Genomic DNA, 21,572 nt, shown 5'->3' with positions numbered 1-21,572 from the left:
TCATGATTTCACAGTTCCTGAGTTTAAGCCCCGCAACAGGCTCTGCATTGACAGTACAGATTCTCTCTCTCTCTCTGTCTCTCTCTCTCTCTCTCTCTCCCTCCCTCCCTCCCTCTCTCTGCTTCTCCCCCCCTCTCACTCTCTCTCCCTTTCTCAAAATAAATAAACTAAAAAAAAAAAAAAAAAAAAGTATAGGGAGATGAGCAAAATGTTACCAGAATGGAGAATTATAAAAAGAAAGAAAGAAAAAAGATGGGCATCATGGGAAAATACATTGGAATCACCCACTTGAAGGTCATATTGGTGATATCTAATAAAATAAGGGATGTATATATCCTTTGACTCAGCACTACTACTCTTACTTACCCCTACAGAAGCACAGCAAAGCCCAAAGATGTGAAAATGGATGTTCTATGCAATACATTTTATAACAACTCCCAAATTGGAACCAAATTTGTCATTAGGTGGTTGGTGATGTGAATTATAATAATCATACGACGGACACGACGTGGTGGCTTTGCTACTTCCTAGCTATGTTACCTTGCGTATATCAATCTCTCTGGGCCTTAGTTTCCTTACTTATACTCGACAAATAATGATAGTACATTAGAGCTGGTATCAGGAATAGCACCTGGCACACATGTGTTTTTCAAATTCAGCAAAGGTACTGTTAGAAGGAATGCGCTGTATATACATGTGCTGACATGGGGTGGTGCCTAGAACTGAACGGAAGGGTGTTGAATGTACATTGTTACATCTTAAAATAAAAAATAAAGGTGGAATCCTCATCCAATAGGATCGGTATCCTTATAAAAGCTCTTTTTCCCCATACATGCAAAGAGAAAAGACCATATGAAGACACAGAGAGAAGGCAGCTATCTGCAAGCCAAGGAGAGAGACCTCAGAAGAAAGCAAACCTGCCAACACTTTGATCTTGGACTTCCGGCCTCCAGAACAGTGAGAAAATAAATTTCTAGGGTATTTTGTTGTGGCAGCCCTAGCAGAGCAATATAGGAAACGAAGCATCAACGTCACCTTGGAAAGAAGCTTGAAGTTTGTACAAGTGATGTGGACAGAGCTGGGCTTAAAGCTTACAGAAACAGGTCCTCGCTGGTTTGATGGCAATTTGCTTATCAATGTTGGTTTGGCTTTGTTGCAGTGTATTAGTACTTAACAACAAGACCGTGTGAAAGGAGATATAAAACCCCAGTATACCATGATTGCCAGAGATTTCGTACATTTACCTTAATGAACATGACTATTGTTGAAACTGGCTTAGCTTCATCTATAAATATTCCTTAGAAGTCCTATTAATCATTTTGCTCTCCCTTAAACATTTTGGATTATCCCTATCTATACTTCCTTAAGCCTCCGCCCACAGTTTTCTAGCCCATTCGGGTTTCTGCTTAATTGATTTCCATTTGACATCACATTCTTACTTTTGCCTCAAAAATAACATGGGATTATCAACCCATTTTCTAACCACCTCTTTCAAAATATACTTACTAATCTCATAGAAATTGTCCATTTCTATTTTTCTTAGCATACATCATACAAAAAAAGGCATTTAGGGGCATCTGGGTGGCTCAGTCGGTTGGGTGTCCGACTTTGGCTCAGGTCGTGATCTCATAGCTAAATCAAGCTAAAATCAAGACTCAGACACTTAACCGAGTAAGCCACCCAGGTGCCCCTCAACTTTATTTTTTATAGCAGTCTTAAGTTCACAGCAAAATTGAGTGGGAAGTACATAGCGCCCATATACCCGTCTCCCCCCGCCCGCCACAACCTCCTCCACTATCCACATCCTGCACAAGAGTGGTATGTTTGTTACAGTCAATGAACCTACACTGACACATCATTATCACCCAAAGTCTATATATAATGTACATTAGGATTTACTCTTGGTGTGGAATATTCTACAGATTTGGACAAATATATATGACATGTAACCACCACTATAGTTTCATAGAAATAGTTTAACTGCCTTAAAATTCCTGTGCTCCACCTATTCATCCCTCTCCTTTAACCTTGGCAGCAACTGATCTTTTTTACTGTCTCCATAGTTTTACCTTTTCCAGAATCTCCACAGAGCTGGAATCACACGGTATGTAGCCTTTTCACATTGGCTTCTTTTATTCTGTAATACGCATTTGGGGTTCCTCGGTATCTTTTCAGGGCTTGATCGCTCATTTCCTTATTTTTTAAGTTTATTTTATTATTTTTTAATTTTATATTTATCTTGAGAGAGACAGAGAGACAGAGAGAGAGCAGGCAGGAGAGGGACAGAGAGGGGCGCCTGGTGTCTCAGTTGGTTAAGTGTCTGCCTTCAGCTCAGGTCATAATCTCACGTTCATGGGTTCAAGCCCCACATTGGGCTCTCTGCTGTCAGCACAGAGCCTGCTTCAGATCCTCTGTCCCCTTCTCTCTCAGCCCCTGCCCCACTCACACTCTCTCTTTCTCTCTCTTAAAAATAAATTAATTAATTTAAAAAAGAAAGAAGGAGGAGGAGGAGGAGGAGGAGGAGGAGGAGACACAGAAATCCCAAGCAGGCTCTGCACTATCAGCAAGGAGCTCGACATGAGGCTTGAACCCACGAACCATGAGATCATGACTTGAGCCGAAACGAAGAGTCAGGTGCTTAACCAACTGAGCCACCCAGGCGCCCCTCCACCTTGAGTTTTAAAATAAAAACAGGCAAATTATCTCATGGTTAGAATGTCTGCATAAGATAGATTTAAACCTGTAGAAATGATCATCAATGTCTCTAGCCTAAGTATTATCCACTTTCACCCTCCTCTCTACTCCAGTGTAAGAATAAATTATAGTCTATTCATCTCAGTCTATTTACTTGAGGTTCTTAAGTGATTTGTTTCTGTATCCCATTATGATTAAGCAGAAAACTTAAATGTTACTTTATATCATTATATCCAGAATGTATCATTGACAGCTAATGATATAAATCAAAACAAAACACCAAAATACATTACCTATTAAGTAGTAGACAGCCACACCATTACAAAGATGGTTCAAACATTAAGTTATCCACTTTCTCACGCATGAACTCAGAACTAAACAAGCCAGGATATCGGAATCCCAAGGGATATCTTCCCAAAGGGGTTGTTCATTATCCTCAACTCTGCAAAACTACATAGGCTTTCAGATGGCCAAGTTAGAGTTTGTTTGTTTTTTTTTCTGGTTCTGAGACTAGCGGATACACAGGCAATTAAAAGGCAGGGGAAAGGGGAGGGGTCCACCAAGGTAGGTCCCCATAATGGAATATCATTCAGCCCTGAGACGGAATGAAGTACTACTGATACACGCTACAACACGGATGAGCCTTCTGCCAGGGGAAAGAAGCCAGTTACAGAAGACCACATCCTGTATGATTCCACTTACATGAGATGTCCAGAATAGGCAAATCCATAGAAACAGAAAACAGATTAGTGGCTGCCAGGGGCTGGGGAAGGCAGGGCACGAGGAGCAGGTACCATAGGTATGGGTTTCTATGTGGAATGGCGAAAGTGATGTGGAATTAAGGTGCTTGTGGTGGCTGTACAACCTTGTGAATATACTAAAAACCCCTGATTTGTACACTCTTAAAAAGGTGGATTGAACAGTATGTGAATTATATATATATATATTTTTTATTTTAAGCAGGCTCCACACCCAGCATGGGGCTTGAACTCAAGACCCTGAGATTAAGAGTTGCAAGTTCCACCAATTGAGCCAGCCAGGCACCTTGTGAATTATATATTTTTTTAAAGTGACAAGATGTCATTCAAAACCTATTCCTAGCACAAGCAGCAAAAAATGACATAATTGAGTAGTAACCTATTTTTTAAAGGAAAAGACAGGAAGTCAAATGATAAGAGAACAAAAGAAAATCTCAACACTTAGTAAATGTTTGTTGAGTAAATGAAAATGCAGCGAAGAGTTTTAAAGTGATAATAAAAATTAAGCCAGAATAACACTGAGGTTATTTAAAACTCAGATTTCAGGGGCACCTGGGAGGCTCAGTTGGTTAAGTGTCTGACTTCGGCTCAGGTCATGATCTCGCAGAGCCCCGCGCCAGGCTCTGTGCTGACAGCCCAGAACTTGGAGCCTGCTTCAGATTCTGTGTTTCCCTCTCTCTGTCCCGCCCCTGCTTGTGTCTTTCTCTCTCTCTCTCTCTCTCTCTCTCTCTCTCTCTCTCTCTCAGAAATAATAAATTAATAACTTAAAAAAATCAGATTATATACGAGCACAAATTATAAATACTATATTTTCATTAAAATTTGCCATCTTTTCTTCCTCAGATAAATCACAAGTAGAAAGAACAGGCAGATGATCGCTAAGCTGTAGGTACATTCACTCTCTTGCCTCAACACTTGAGCAAAGTCATGCGCCACCTACTAAAGCTCTTAAGCTGAGGCAAAGACTGGCCAGATACTAATCAGTTTCCTCTTTCTCTTAGACACCCTGCTTGATGGTATGCCCCAGCCTCTACAGTTAGCTCCTGACTGAGTTACAGCCACTGAAGTAGATGCAAATGCTGTTGTGCGCCACTCCTGAGGCCTGGTCCAAAAGAAACCTTCCACACAAAACTGTCCATTCCCTTTCCCCTCTCCTCTACCTTACTGCAAGCGAGTATGATGAACTTGGGAGCCAAAAGTTGGAAAGAGCCTGCATCTCTACTGGAAACATCTGTTTTAAACTTCACATGAACAAGAAATAACATAACATTGGAGTCATTACATATGTATTTTGTGGCTTGGTTACTATAGCAACTACAGTTACTTTAACCCACAAATTAGCTTATAAACACGCATTAACTCTAAATTCTCTTAAACATTCTAAATCATCGAAGGTATGTTACCCCATGGTGATTTTAAACAGTTTATGAATTTGTTATTTTGGATGATTTTCTGGACGTTTTTCTAAAGGTGATGATTTTCTCCAACCTAAAACCTCCAGCAAAGTACCTTGGTAGAAACTATCTACGACTGTATTTCATGTTTTCTTTACCTCTACTGTAATTCAAAATATTAGTATTATCTTTTTAGGTATATGAGTTAACCACCAAGATCAGGTAATACAAATTCAGAACCTCTCACTCTTTTGAAAATACTTCAAATACTCAACACAGCATAGTCAATGGACTCCATTTTCTCAAGGCCTAGGCCACATGAGATAGAATCGTGTTTAACAGAGAAGTACTTTTAAAAATGCTGGGAAGAACCATCTCTTCAAAGTCCTAAATGCCACTAAATAATCAGTAAAGGGGAAAGAAAAGGGAAGTGGGATGGCCCGGGAAAAGCAGGAAAGAAAGGCCCGACTGGGCAAGGATGGCAGACATCCCTGAAAGCCTCAAGTACCATAAAGTTAACCTATGTCTATTATTGCTGCATTATTTCTGAGGTGTAATGAAAGATCATTTCTTGTTTCATAGTTCCCATGTGTACCCAAATGTGAGAATTATCCCAGGAAAAATCCTAAAGCCTTGTCATTTTATTCATCAAACTAGTCACAACCTGAGATTAAGAGGAAATAAACAAGATTCTGCTCATCCTTCCTACCCTAAAACAACAAATAAACTAATCTGCCATTTTTTAAAAAACTGGTAATATTCTGAAGAACAAATAAATCAAATGAATCAGGACATCTAAAAAGAAAAGGGGGGAGAGGGCAAGAAAATAGAAGAATCAAAAGACTAATCCAAAATTTTCCCCTTTGAATAGCTAATAGAGATAATTCAGCCTTGTTATGAATGCTCTTTCTTTCTATCCATCTTTCCAAAGAGCAAGACGACATGATTAAGGCAGGAAGAGCCACCTGCTCTGCCTGCTCAAAATCAGAGCTTACCTCCTTAGATTGATGGCCTTTGCCAAGTTTGGAACACCTTCCATCTCTGTTGTCTTCTGCCCCATCAGACTGCTGATAGGCCTATGGGGGGAAGAAAGAGAAACAGACCTGCTAGAATGCCGTATCCAACTCATTATTTGCCTTCTCAAAAGGAATCATCAGTTCTTACTATTCATGGAAGGCAGATAATCCAATGGTTATTTGGCCTTAAAAGATTGGCAATGGTCTTTCAGAAGCCTTTCCTTGAACAATTGAGCATCGGAAGTCTCAACAGGTAAGCAAGAATCAAATGCCGACTTAAGAGAAAACAAATCTCAGACGACCACACCAAAACAGTAATAAAAGCCTCTCCTCTGCCAACTACGTCCTACACCGTGTCTCTAAAATTCAAAAGACTTTCAGACAGATAGATGTTATTAATCAATGACAACATGAAATGCTAAAGAATTCTCATGAATTGATGATCCTATCCTAAAAACAGAGTAGAGTAACTTCAAAGAATCTCCATGGTAGAGATCTGACCTAGTCTCTGTCTTGAAGATGTTACCTAATCCATCCACATCCGAAAGGTGGCTACTCTCCTACCTAAAGTCTCTATGTAGGAAGAGTCCATGCTTTCCCCTAGCACACATTCCTATGTATCACCTTACCTTCAAGGTTAAGAAATACTTCCTCATGATCAACCAAAACCAACAAATATATTTTCTCTAATTTAACCTTCCAAAATTACAGAAAAACAACTTGGTATCTTCTTTACCTATACCTTTATATGTTTGAAGTAATCAAATCATTTTTTATTCTGTTCTCTAAGCTAAATCACCATAAATCCCTTCACCGTTAGTCATAAAATTAATTTTCTCTGAAACTTTAGCTCTGGATATTAATTATAAACTATAACCTTAAGCTTCTCAATAGACAACACTAGACTACAGAAATGGGAGAGTCCAAATACAGACAATGAAACATAAAACAGATCTGAAGACCACATAGGATATTACTTAATGAAGCAGAAGTAATAAAATGCTAGTGTTTGCATCAATTATCCTGTGCTTAATTTTCTACTTTCCCTCTCAGATATAGGCTCTTAAAAAAGAAACCCTTGTATAAAATTTATTAAACATTTAGAGGTTCTTAACATTGCAAAGAAGTAGATTTAAGCTAAATGAACTTAAAAAGTAGCTATTTAAAATATTTTTTAGTTTTTTATTATTTTTTATTGGGGGGAGGGGGAGAGGGGAAAAAGAGAGAGAGAGACTCTTAAGCAGGCTCCAAGTTCTGCGTGGAGCCTGACGTGGGGCTCAAACCCACAACTCTGGGATCATGACCTGAGTCGAAATCAAGAACTGGAACTTTTAACCAACTGAGCCATTCAAATGCCCCAAAGGTAACTTAAAAAAAAACAAACTTTCTGTATAATGTATTCCTTTTTTTTTTTTTTTTTTTTTTTTTGGTAAAGTTTATTTATTTATTTTTGAGAGAGAGAGAAAATCCCAAGCAGGCTCTGCGCTAGGGACGTGGGGCTCCATCTCATGCGCTGTGAGAACATGACCTGAGCTGAAATCAAGAGTCAGACACTTAAGTGACTGAGCCCACCTTATTTTGCCATTTTTTTAAATCAGGAGATATAAAACTCCTAAAGCCGCCTTATTAAAAATCTGCTTTCAACAAAAATACAAATCATCAGTTTTCTATTTTAATAATTGTAAAAATAATACAGAAGAGATTGCCTAATGACAAGAAAAAATTAAAGTGGAAAAAGTGACTTATTACAATATTATTCAAATCCTCAGAATATTAACATTTACTGCCAATCACAAAGCCCAGGAAAGGCGCTAATAAAGCCTTTTCTTAACCTGAAGGCATTTTTTCTAAGTGATTTGAAAAACAGTGACAGAAAATATTTAGGCTCTTCTAACTATTAACTGGTATGAATCTATACCTGGTAACTTAAAAATGGTTTCTCTTTCTTCTGTGTTGTGAAAATTCTCAATTGACCATTCACATTATTAACAGACAGACCTGGCTTATGAGTAATCCTCGAATTAGAAGTCTGTCCTAATCCTCTTATTCCTTTAAAATAAGAAAATATGTACATTAATAATTTTAATACCTCCCCATGCTTTCCACCTAGTATATGCTAATACTTATAAAGTGTTTTCCTTCCAATAATAATATATGTTTCAAGGTATTTGAAAGTAACTTATTAGACTATGATCTTGATACCAAATTTAAAAAACAAATGAATGTTGTTTGGGGGGAGGGGGTGGAAAGAGATAAAGGTCAGAATAAAGCTCCACCACAAATGTCATCAATTATCCAAAAATCATTTTTCCGCTTAATTTTTAAAAATAGGTTTGTATTCAAAGGAAGGAAGACCAGATTCAGAGAATACTTCCTAAGTAGCTTAAAATCACTGCCATCATCTCCACAATTCAAGGGAAAGTCACCTGTTATAAATTCAAGGAGCTTAAGGGAAACAGTTTTCTCAAGAGAGAATCAAACAATAAATGATTCCATATCAGCTCTGTGTGTTAATATGTTGCAAATAATGAGTCAAAGTCATAAGTTATGATGAACAAAATGAAATATGCTACTAAACCTTACTTCTCCAATTCTGTTCGTATTAAAAATGACCAAACACTATTATAAATCAAGAACCACTAAAATATTCCTCTTCCTTGCCCTGCTTCCTTAAATATATTCTAAGAAAATTACCAAAAGATAAAGAAACCTATAGGTTTGAAAAAATATTTACTCCAATATGATTCACTACACTGGAAAAAGTGTCCAACTAGCCAACAGAAATTTGCTTCAGTTTACCTGTATTTATTTTTACCCTGATTCATTCTTTCATTCCACAAAGGATTTGAGATAGCTTATAAGAATATATCCTAACAATTCATTATAAGTGTGTAAAATACAGATAAAAAAAAAAAAAGAAACAATTTAAAAATGCCAACCAGGTAAGGTCCAACAAACTAGTCCTTATGGTTGCACTTCTAAGTTTGTTCTGAGTTTCCAGAAGCCAAGGTAAAAAAAACGAAGTGGCCGTTAAATAATTCTCACTAGAATAAAGGAGAAAACATAGTTCTCCAGAGAAAACAAGAATTGATAATAGATGGCATAGCTTCTGGATGATGGGTGTAGGCACACATTTAAAAAAGAATAAAGATTATACAAGAGAAACATGACAGAGTTAAGGAAAAGATACAAAGTTATACATACACTCTAACTGAAGTGATATAAAAACATAGCACATATGGGAAAAGACTAGATGGTCACATACAGCCCTTCCCCCCATGATATGGAGTTCTTTGACTGCAATGACCATATTACATTCTTCTGTACCACAAACATACTCTTCTGTACCAAGCTAAATGCCAGGCATATAGCAGTATGATATTTTTAACTATCTATATTTACTTGGCTCATTTAAGGTAATATTTGGCTTACAAGACAGAAGTACTCAATATACAAAAGAACTAACGAATATAAAGTATTTTGTGATGAAGAACCCATTATGCCACATCTTGAATAGCAAGGCTGATTATAGACTCCTTGCATAGTTGTCAAGAACCGACAGGCCTTCCTCAACCCACAATTTCATTTTTCCACTCCATATATGTTTCTGATTCTTCCTTAAGGCTCACAAGACATTAACTACAAAGAAGCATTATTGTTACTCCCAGATAAGAAATCATATAAAGTGGCATTTTAAAAAATGCTTTATTCATGTTGGAAAAACCAAAACATATCCTACATAGTTCAAATTTTGAAAAGAGAGCAACTAGAAATCTCCAAAATTAAACATGACCACAAAACTGTAACAAAATTTTTATAGACTCAACTTCTCAACATTGTGAAATCATACCACAACCTGAGAGATTCCATGCTATCAAAAGCCGTAAAGTATGTCCTTTAATTCAGTTCCTATTTCTTGATGTTTTCTTGCTTCTCAAAAGCAAGTGACTACAACCAAAATTTCCCCTTTTAATACAGGAAGTAATCTTCAAAGCAGAACTTGGGACTTTCATTGTGGCTACTTTTTAAAGAGGATATGTGTCCTAAAACATATTAATCACAAGTGACAGAGAGTCTCTAAAATTAAAGACTCTTAACATACAAATATAAACATAGAAATTAGACAAGATACTGCTATCATATTGCATGCAAAAAATGGCACTAAACAGAAAAAACTGCACCCATCCCTCCTCTATTATAAATATCATTATCAGTAATTTCTGTGGCCTTAAGTTTTTATTACAGATGTTAGAAACACAAAAAATACACTCAAAACTGAAAGTTTAAGACAATACAAATATATATTGCATTACAGTAACTGTAACAATCACGATATATTCTTTTAAAAAACTGATAAGATGGGGTGCCTGGGTGGCGCAGTCGGTTAAGCGTCAGACTTCAGCCAGGGCCAGGTCACGATCTCGCGGTCCGTGAGTTCGAGCCCCGCGTCGGGCTCTGGGCTGATGGCTCAGAGCCTGGAGCCTGTTTCCGATTCTGTGTCTCCCTCTCTCTCTGCCCCTCCCCCGTTCATGCTCTGTCTCTCTCTGTCCCAAAAATAAACGTTGAAAAAAAAAAATTTTTTAAAAACTGATAAGATGAAGTAGTCTGGATATTCTGTTGCCTATCATACAAAAAAGTATTCATATACTCTTTTACGTACACTGGTTTACATTTGTTTTCATCTTTTTTTTTTTTTTAAGTTTATTTATTTTGACAGAGAGAGATGCACGAGTCAGGTGGGGGCACAGAGAGATGGAGAGAGAGAATCCCAAGCAGGCTCCATGCCATCAGTGCAGAGCCCAACAGAGGGCTCAATCTTGTGAACCATGAGATCATGACCTGAGCCAAAATCAAGGGTCGGACGCTTAACCGACTGAGCCAGCCAGGCACCTGTTTTCATCTTTTAAAAAACATATTTCCCGTCCTGGTTTTCCAAAAGGGTAGGGAACTGGTGATACTTAAAGATTATCTCCTATCAGAGATCTAGGCCAAAGCCTACAAACTCTAAGTTATAAGATGAATACATTCTTAGGATCTCACATATCACATGGTGACTACAGTTAATAATATTGCAGTATATATTTGGATTTTTAAGAGACTAAATCTTAAGCATTCTCACCACAAAAATTAAAATTAAAAAAAAAACATAATTCTCAGGTGACGGATTTGTTAACTTGATTGTGAGAGTCCTTTTGTAACGTATATGTATATCAAGTTGTCACACTGCACCCTTGAAATATATACCATCTTATTTGTCAATTACATCTCAATAAGTCGGGAAGGGTAAAAATATAAATGAAAAGATTACCTCCTACCACCACCTTTTTTAAAAATAAGGAGCTTTGACTCATTTAGAGATCGGAGGGAGAGAAAAACTAAGAGCATAAAATGAAAAAACATTCAAATTATTTTCCTCCCCTAATTTTTTTCAGATATTTAAATGTGGTAAAATAAAGTCTTGGAAGAAAATTTTTAAATACACTAAGATTTCATATTATACCCCGTTAAAGCTTAAAGAAAAAACAGAAGGAAGAGAGAAGAAAGCAACCAGATGCAAAAGAAAAATATTCCAAGATATCAAAGGAAAAGGGAGGAGACAAGCATTAATAAAACACGACTCATTAAAGCCTCAGCTCACAAGCCAAGAGATCTAGTGTTACAAGCTTTGTGCATCTGAACGGTCAATTTTGATTAACCACAGTTACAAGTTCTTTTTAACTGTTATTTAGACACCAAGATTTATTTCAAACTGGGATAAACTCCCAGGGAGAGAATTTCTTGGTGGGATATTACATTATTAACGAAATTAAATAATAAAGTTTCAGATTAAATTTAGCTCAAAGACCACATCTACTTGAAGAATTTCTTCATCACTTGCCTAGAGAATTAGCAATTATTTTTTAAATGATACCTTATTTTTTTAATTACTTTAAATTAAGATGGAAAACACTAGTAATCAGTACTTCTCAGAGAGAAATGAGAAGAAAGATACCACCCAGCATGACAATTCCAAAAAAGTTGGATATGATTCACTGGACTGGATAACAAATCTTAGTTAAGAGATTGCTTATTTTGTTTATATTTACTAGAAAGGAACAGGAAGCAGGTTTTTGAAATTTTAGTAATTAAAGGGATAAAGTGTATGTGAAAAAAATTAGTAATTTATGCCATTTAGGTACTTTTGTGAAAAAAGTAGCAGTATTTCCTTTGAACATAAGAAAAATGCTTCAGGGGAATTCTTCCTATAATATCTCCCTTATCATTCGAACAGATTACTTACTGTATAAAAGGATTCTAGACAAGAAGTTCCTTTCTAGGTCTTAATCCAAAATTTGGAACTCTTCAGGAATCAAGAGGAAAATACAGTAAGTAGAACAATGAGGTTGTCAACTGTGCCTTTAGTGTCTGGTTCTAAAATACAATACAATCTCTGATATAAAACACAATCACGTTAGGATTAAAATATTATCTCAACAGCTAATTTTTCTTCTTCTTTAACTAGAGAATGCTCAACTCTTAAAATGTACCAAAAGCTTGCGACTGCCACAAGACTGTTTCTCTAGAGGAGTGGTACTCAGCAATGTGACTCCAGTAATATATTTGTTAGCGTATGCACTGTGGAGTCCATCATCCAGCTCTCTAAGACCTTAAATTCGTGAAGTAATTTATTCTATTCTATTCTATTCTATTCTATTCTATTCTATTCTATTCTATTCTATTTGATTCGATTCCATTCCATTCCATTGCATTCCAATCCATTCCAATCCATTCCAATTCATTCCAATCCATTCCAATCCATTCTTTTCTATTCTAAGAAGGCTCTACATGCAACCTGGGGCTTGAACTCACAACTGGCTTACAAAAGCCAGTCTTGATCACACTCTGAGCCAGTCAGGCACCTACCCCCCTTAAATTTCTATAGTGGAATCACAGAAGTCATTCGATACATTCAATGTGAAAAAAGGAAAAGATAGGGCCCTCTAGGTATCTACAAGCCTAAAAGTACAAAGAGAAGACATATGGCTCATTTTGTCTCACTGTAATTGGCTTCTGTAACCAAACATCCACTGGCTCCCTTCTACGACATCTGCTTAATAGCCATGTCAGTTCTCCTTGAATTCTACAATGATTGAACTCCAGATTCCAAGTGATTCAGGATTTAGCTCTATTAGGCCATTCCAGAATGCTAAAAGAAGCAGTCAGTTGTCACAGTCCAAGCCTGGTAGTCAGTGAGGTTTAGCCACCACGAATTCCTGTCCTTGACAGCAGGTGTCACTATGTAGCCTTAATGGTTGATGTAGGAAGAACTATGGGCCACCTCTCACTCCCAAGGATTCTTGAGAGTTTACAGTGCTGGGAGGGAAAACTGGAGAGCTCCTCTGCCTGCCCAAATCAAACACGAAAATAGGCCATGAAGTTTCTCCCCATTTCTTTTTCCAATTTTGACTTAATTAGGTCCACTTTCATTAGCCAAAAAGAGAAATCATCCTCGGAGTTTGAAACAATAGTTATTTTTAAATCAAAAATAAGATAAAATTGTACTTAAAAATGAAATAATTCTGAAAAATTATATTCTGTTCCTTTAAACTCCCTCGGTTTTCCACTAGAAAAGAACAAAATGAAGAAGTATTTTTTTTTAAGTAAACTCTGTGCCCAAAGTGGGGCCTGAACTCACGACCCCGAGATTAAGAGTCACATGCCCTACCAAGTCAGCCAGATGCCCCCAGAAGTCAGTAATTCTATTACACACACTTCAGAGCTAGAGTTTTTGTCACATTTTTAAATTTCAAAGCAATACAGAAAGCAATGGCACTTTGTGTAATTGATCAAAATCAGAAGAAATGATCCACATGCACACACATCAGAATCCTGAATAATGGATATAGTATAATGTTAACCACCAACAAAGGCTCAGAGCTAAATTGAAGAAGAGAGTCTTAAATGTATCTCTGATTTAGTCATTTCTGTAGACATCAGTACCATGTGAAAATGTGAACAAAAAAGGACTAAGCCTAGCTTCCAGGTCTCACTGGGATGACAATTCCAAGCATATACTTGGAACACCAGTCAAATGTCAAGATGAGTCATTGCACTATTAGAGCCCACTCTTTAATGTGCAGTTACAGAGGAGAAGTATTTTTACTTACTCTGGTCAGCATAGTTTTTTGCTTTGAGTTCAAGTTGTCTTGTTTGAGATTCTAAAGATTCCACTCGGGTCTGTAAATCCTTTTTTTCCTGTTCTTGAGAGTCTTCAAATTCAATGAATTTCTAATAGAAAAAGAAAAGTATTATTTTCATTAGAGAAATGAAAATTTTTTAACATTATCAATTCCTGTCTTTGTTGGTATCAAGAATCACAATTAGGCATTAACTACCCAGAAAGATCTCAGAATCAGGAACTTAGGTTGATTTTTAGTTTCTCTATAAAAACATCCAAATATAGAAGGAAAAAGATGACACAGTAGTTTATGAAGTGCTTCCACTTCATATCATTGGCATTCCAAAGAAAATACACACATCCTACTCCAAATTTATGAATACTTTAACTAGCATATTTGCATATTCATGAGTTAAAGACATAATTTTTTACATATTGCTGTACAGAACATGTGCAACAAATGGAGAACTATAGAATGATGATGTGTCAATAAATATTTGTTCAATTGTTTAATGATTCTAGATTACCTGAACTATGGAGTTTAAATTCCTGAGAAAAAGAGAACTCACTAGAAATAACTTCACCAAAAATTCAATTTACTGAAACTGTTCTTGTCAAGAAGATTATCACTAAATCTCAGTCTCTTCATCTTAATTCTTCTATCAGTATCATTTGACATCTGATCACTCACTCCTTAAAACTTTTTTTTTTTTTTTTTTTTTAATTTGGCTTCCAGGACTTTGTTTTCCTTCTACTTTACTGGTGGTTCCTTCTTGGTCTTCTTTGTTGGTTCTTTCTGTTCTCCCCAATTTCTTAACATTCACAAGGTCAGTCCTTGGATAACTTTTTCTCTTCGTTGTTTACTCTTATTCTCTGATGATCTCATCCAGTTCCATGGCTAACTATACTAACTATATGCTGACAACCTCCAAATTTCTAGTCCAGTCTCTAGCCTAGACCTCAATTCCAGATTTACATGTCCAACTGCCTACTGAACAACTTCATCTGAATGTCTAATAAGCATCTTAACCTCAACATGTCAAAGCTTGCTCCTCTTGGTGTTAGCTAGTTCCTTTAATTACTGTGGTCAATTGTTCAGGCTCAAAACTTGAGTCAGCTTTGAGTCTTCTCTTTCTCTAATACCTCATATCCAATCCATTAGCAAATCTACCTTCATATCCAACTACTTTTCATCATCACCACCATCAGCGTGGTCTGTGCTACCATTATCTATTGCCTGGATAAAGGCCACAGCAACTGCCTCCTAGCCAATGTCCTTACTTCCACCGTTGCCCCTACAACACATTCTCAACACAGTAGTGAGAGTGAACCTTTAACAAGTAAGTCAGATGGGGCGCCTGGCTGGCTCAGTTGGTAGAGCATTCCACTCTTGATGTCAGGGTCTTGAGTTCAAGTCCCATGTTGAGTGTAGAGATTACTTTACGAAATGAATAAATACTTTTAAAAAAAGGGGGATAAGTCAGATCAGTTTACTCCTCTGCTCAAAATCCTGAGATTACTTACGTTCTACCAAAATCTTTACCATAGCTTCCCATGACCAACACAATCTACATCATCCTCTTCTACTCTTCCCCTCCCCACCCCACCTCCCTCACAGTCTAGTTCAAGTTTCCCTGAAGAACCTTTGCAGCTGCTTCCTACAGTCTGGAATCTCTTCCTTCACATATCCAATTGGCTTGCTCCCTCCTCACCTCCTTAACATCTTTGTTCAAATGTCACCTTCTTACTAAGATTTTCCATGTGGTATTTAAAACTGCAGTTACCCAGTCCCTACTTACCTCTCTGCTTTTCTTCTCTCCAGCACTTACTCTCATCTAACATACTATAAATTTCGGTAATTATTTATTATCTGCTTTGCCTCACTAGAATGTAGACTCCATGAGGGTAGGGATTTTTGTTTTCTTTGCTGTTGTATTCCCGGTACAAAGAATGATGACAGCTCAAATATTTGTTAAAGAAATGAATGAATAAACAAATGTTAAAAAAACTTTCAGAGTAAAAAAACTGAAGCCCCTATAGAAAAATATAGAGTTCACAAGAAAACTTTAGATATCACTAAATACACCCTAGTTTTAATATGAAATTTCTTGTTCATTACTTGCTTTATCTGTCCTGAAACTTTTCAGTCACTATAGTGGACACTGTTTTTTGTCTGCACACATCGCCCTCCTTTGTAACTTCTCTCCAGTTCCACGCTAACTCTATTCAGTCCATATAATTTAATTGGTGAGGACTCCATCTCCCTAGAGGTGGGCATATGACTTGAGCCAGACAGGTCATTCTTCTCCAGGATACCTGCCAGTTATTAGAAAGAATACTACCTCTTTTCCTCTGGAATCACAAACTCTTAAGAATTTATTAGCAGGCTTAAGCTGCAGAGGAACATCTTTTTTCCAACATACGGAAAGAATGAGCCTGAGAAATGAAGCCAATATAAAGAAAAACAAAGAGCAAGGAGGAATAAAATCCTAATCAAAGGTACTATTTGAGTCCTAGATTCAGTAGTTCTTGGAGCCAGCATTTTCCAGTCGTTTTTATTTTTTCAGTTACATAACCCAATGCATTCCTATTTTACATAAGCTTATTTGAGATGGTTTCTAGCATAAGAAACTGAAAGAACCCTAACATACTCATCTACTTTCCCTCAAGAGCCATTTGATTTCCGTATATTAGAGAACATTTTCCTGATCTTTGGACGTTTGAAACCTATAACCTCGGAAACATTGGTTCTTAATCATCCAGAGGTCCACAGACCCATTTGGTAATTTGATATATCCATGAACCATGTTTCCCCAGAAAAAATGCCTGCATCCAACCCGAGTTCTTCCTATTTTTTCTCTGAGACTCAGGGAGCCCTTAAGTCCTTCCACAAACCACACATTTAGCACCCATGCCCTATACATTTTATTAACATATTCCATATTTGTGAGGCTTCTGGGAAGCCTCAAACCACCATTGTTTACTTTTCCAGAATACTAACCCAAAGATGACCCTAAGTAAAAGGGGTAAAAGTTTCAGTAAATGTAAGACAAGAGGCAACTGGACAAATCATTCATTCATTCATTCAAAAAATGTCTCCTATCTACTCTGTGCCGGGCACATGGAACATGACTGTGATTACCACACTATCCCTGCCTTCAGAAGGTGTTCACTGGCTACAAACTGAATGCAAATAGGAGATATAAAGGTTATGTCGAACAGCAAATCAATAGCTATACAATAGGATGTTGCTGATGAAGTCTGTATAAATTATTTCAACATTTTGCCAGAGGACACAGCAAAGACTAAGAATTAATAAGAAAAAGTAATTATTTGTTGGCCTGCTTTGAAAATGATGCTCCCATGGCTAACTGAACTGCTATATCTGGGTTAAGTAAGCAGAAATTTTAGGCTTCTTTTGTGCTATGGATAAAAGGCTGTTTTAAAGAACAGACAGACCTGAAATCATTATTGCACTATATGCTAATTTGGATGTAAATTTAAAAAAATAAAATTAATAAAAAAAAAAGAACATACAGTAGATGTTTACCAAGTAACATTTAAAATGATGTGCTACTGGGCACCTGGGTGGCTCAGTCGGTTAAGTGTTTGACTTTGGCTCAGGTCATGATCTTGCAGTTTGTGAGTTTGAGCCCCGCATCGGGCTCTGTGCTGACAGCTCAGAGCCTGGAGCCTGCTTCAGATTCTGTGTCTCCTCCTCCCTCTGCCTCTCCCATGCTCATGCTCTGTCTCTCCCTGTCTCTCAATAATAAATAAACGTTAAGAAAAAAATTTTTTAATGATGTGCTACTGAACTTCTAACAAAAATCTTTACCACTAACAGATTGGTAGTTGCCAGGAGCAGGGGGTAGGGGTAGGGGAAAATGGTGAAGGTGGTCAAAGGGCACAAACTTCAGTTACAAGATGAGTAAGTTCTGGGGATGTAATGTACAGAATGGTGATTATAGATAACACCACTGAACTATACATTTGAAAGTCACTAAAAGAAGATTTTGTAAGTTCTCACCACAAAAACAAAAACTAATTATGTGACATGATGTTAACTAACCTTACTTGTGGTAATCATTTTGCAATATGTACATATCTCAAATCATTATAGGGTTGCCTGGGTGGCTCAGTGGGTTGGGCATCTGGCTCTTCGTTTCAGCTCAGGTCATGATCTCACAGTTGGTGGGATCGAGCTCCGTGTCAGGCTCTGAGCTGACAGCTCAGAATCCTGCATAAGATTCTCTCCCCGTCTCTCTGCTGCTCCCAGGCTCACCCTCGCTCTCTCTCTTAAAATAAATAAATAAACATTTTTAAAAAACTCATTACACTGTACACCTTAACCTTCCACAATGTTATACATCAATTATTTCTCAATAAAGCTGGAAAAAAAAAAAAAAAGCCTTACTACTATTCTGCCTATTCAGAACCTCTGATAGAAGAAACATCATCATGAACACACAGCTTCATGTTTGCTTTGTTTCTTAGCGACCCAGTTTGGCTACAGAAGGGCATGAATAATCCATAACTGTTTAGCAGTCACTACACTACTATCTGCTTACTGTACAAGCATTATTTACACCTACCTAGATGATTCATGTTTCAATATTGTTAACATTTTTTTATGACTACTGAGGCTTTATATCTATATCACCTCAAGTAAATACAGCAAAAGAAAAAAAAAAGAGATCCCCCCCCCCCCCCGCCCCAAAATGACGTGACAGTTCATGGACTGGCAGGGCTATGTATCTCCAAATGTAAATCTCTTGTTTCTGCAGCTTCCCTTCACAGGAAGGGACTGGCAATAATGAAAATATTGCAAAGCAAATACATAATGCCAGTCCTTTCCTTCAAGCAAATTAAAACATAAACTTAGAGAGTACAAAACGAACTACCATCTCTCACAAGGGTGTATATGTTTGTTTTCTCTCTTATTCTAAACAGCAGATCCTAAATTAAGCTTTTTGGAATCATGAACTCCTTGGAGAATCTTATGAAAATAGATCCTTTCCTCAGGAACACAAATATATGAAAGATAAAACTACGCAAACTTAGTGCATCTTCAAGGTCTACAAGAAATCAAGAATGATTTTCCACCATTTATAAAAGCAGTGAATGTTGATTTCTTTTAAAATCATCTTTTAAAATTCTCTCTGTTCATAAAAGTCCCAATTTTAAATGTGTTATTATATCTTGGTTTGGAAATGTACATCTGCCACCCTCATTTAAAATACTAATGATGGGGGCAGGGGAGCGCCTGGGTGGCTCAGTCGGGTAAACACCCGACTTCAGCTCAGGTCATGATCTCACGGTTTGTGAGTTCAAACCCCACATGGGGCTCTCTGCTGTCCTTGCCGAGCCCACCGTCTCTCTCTCTCTCTCTCTCTCTCTCTCTGCCCCTCCCCCACGCTCGCGCACGCTCTCTCTCTCTCTCTCTCAAAAATAAAGAAACATTATAAACAAACGAACAAACTGATTAAAAATTGAAAAAAAAAAAGAGAAGTATAAAATGGGGGACTAACTTGATACGAGAGACTATGGGAAAACCTTCCTGAGACATTTGAGCTGAGACCTGAAAGATAAATAAAAGTTCATCAAGCAAAGAGAGGCTGAAAGAAACCAAGGGCATCCAGAATGGCCAAGCTCAAAGACAAGTTAAAGAGGATGGCTGGAGATGAGGCTGGACAATTAAGGACCAAATCCTACAGGACCTTGTAGAATACTGGATCATATCAGAGATACTGAACTCCACTCCTCCTTTGGAAAGCTCAGTGTGAGACCATATGGGAAATTCAATGGAGGGAGCTGAGGGAGTTTGAGAGGAGAACCAGGGTGTGTAAAGGGAGAGAGACCAAAGGTCACCACAATAGTCCAAATGAGAGAGGATTATGAACAGTGGCAGGGAGAATGGAGACAAGGATGAATTCAAGATAATTTGTTGGAGGGAAAATATACACAATTGGTGACTGAAACAACGTAAGGGAGAAGAGAGAAGAAAAAATGAGGAAAGAAGACAGATTTCCGGCTTAACCAATGATGGAGCTGGTGATATTGCTTATCTGAAATAAACAAAGCTACAATAGCCAAATTATGGAAACAGCCTCACTGTCCATCAATTGAAGAATGGATAAAGAAGATGTGGCATATATGTATACACTGGAATATTACTCAGCCATAAAAAAAGAATGAAATCTTGCCATCTGCAACAACGTGGATGGAGGTAGAGAATATAATGCTCAGTGAAGTAAGTCAGAGAAAGACAAATACCATATGAATTTACTCATATGTGGAATTTAAGAAGCAAAATGAGCAAAGGGAAAAAGAGAGAGAGGCAAACAAAGAAACAGACTTGGTAACACTTGTGATGAACACCGGGTCATATATGGAAATGTCGAATCATTATATTGTACACCTGAAATTAATATTAAACTGTACGTTAACTGGAATTTAAGTAAAAACTAAAACAGCAAAGGAAGTAGGTAAAAGTTAATATAATACAATTGATATATATTTTTTTAATGTTTATTTCTGAGAGACAGACAAAGCATGAGCGGGGAAGGAGTAGAGACAGAGGGAAACACAGAACCTGAAGCAGGCTCCAGGCTGTCACCACAGAGCCTGACTTGGGGCCCAAACACATGAACCGCGATATCATGACCCGAGCTAAAGTCAAATGCTTAACCAACTAAGTCACCAGGTGCCCGCAAAATTGATTTTTTTAAAATTGATTAAGGCAACTGCCCCTTGGGATTTTTATCTGTAAATAAGTTATCTCATTATTTGGAGTGTAACTAGCACAACCCACCTGCAGGTTAGCAATATGTATGAGAGCGGTGTTATTTTTCATATATTCTTTAAGGACTTTGTTATATGTAGTATGATCCTAAATTTATATACTGGAGGAATAAATAAGCAAAAGAAAAGATGTGGAAGCATATATTAAAACGCTCATAGTGGCTATTTAGCAGTGGTGGGATTAAAGGTGATTTTATCTTTTTTAATAGCCCTTACCCTTAAGTAGCCTAAAGTTGCATTGTTTGTTGGGTTTTTTTTCGTGCAATAAATATGTATTATTTACATATTTTAAAAGAATAAAGGAAAGTGGAAAAACGCATACTGAAGGCCTATACCTCCTCAATGGTAGTGAAGCTAAACATGAACCTTCATTTACATTTCAGATTAGAAAAGTTGCCAAATTAAACATTAATATTACCGCTTAACTAACCAAAAATGATTATGGGTGTTTTTCTAAATACAATTAACCAAAACCATACTCTGAAATAGGATACTGAGAGAGGAAAATCAGTGTGAAGGGAGAATTCCACTTTAATTATATACAGTTCATGCTATATGCCATGACCTTACACTAGATCTGTTGAAGTCGAAAGCTACAATACAGGGTGGAGTATGTCAGCACTAGGATATAGAAGTGTGGATCCATCCCAGAAAGACTCTAAAAAGAATGTAGAAAATAGATTCATTTTATAGATATCATTCTTTCCTATAAAGGTACTTACAAGAGAGTTCCAATTACAACTAGATTTCC

General features: G+C 37.2%; 1 protein-coding gene across 9 annotated transcripts in view; it reads right to left on the bottom strand.

The window, feature by feature from the left end:
* The window catches only part of SPAG9 (sperm associated antigen 9), a 131,912-nt gene that overhangs the window by 84,063 nt on the left and 26,277 nt on the right, over positions 1 to 21,572 (bottom strand). For 7 of the 9 annotated variants that reach the window (XM_023244410.2, XM_023244414.2, XM_023244412.2 and 4 more), the window contains one exon: positions 14,010 to 14,130. In XM_023244410.2, coding sequence (XP_023100178.1) covers positions 14,010 to 14,130 — 121 coding nt within the window. Of the gene's footprint in view, positions 1 to 5,841; positions 5,923 to 14,009; positions 14,131 to 21,572 lie in introns of those variants that run through there. The other 2 variants (XM_045045028.1, XM_045045027.1) reach the window with 2 other exon arrangements.

The sequence above is a fragment of the Felis catus genome, chromosome E1 (assembly GCF_018350175.1).
Source record: "Felis catus isolate Fca126 chromosome E1, F.catus_Fca126_mat1.0, whole genome shotgun sequence".
NCBI lineage: Eukaryota > Metazoa > Chordata > Mammalia > Carnivora > Felidae > Felis > Felis catus.
This window is presented reverse-complemented; position numbering and strand designations above follow the sequence as displayed.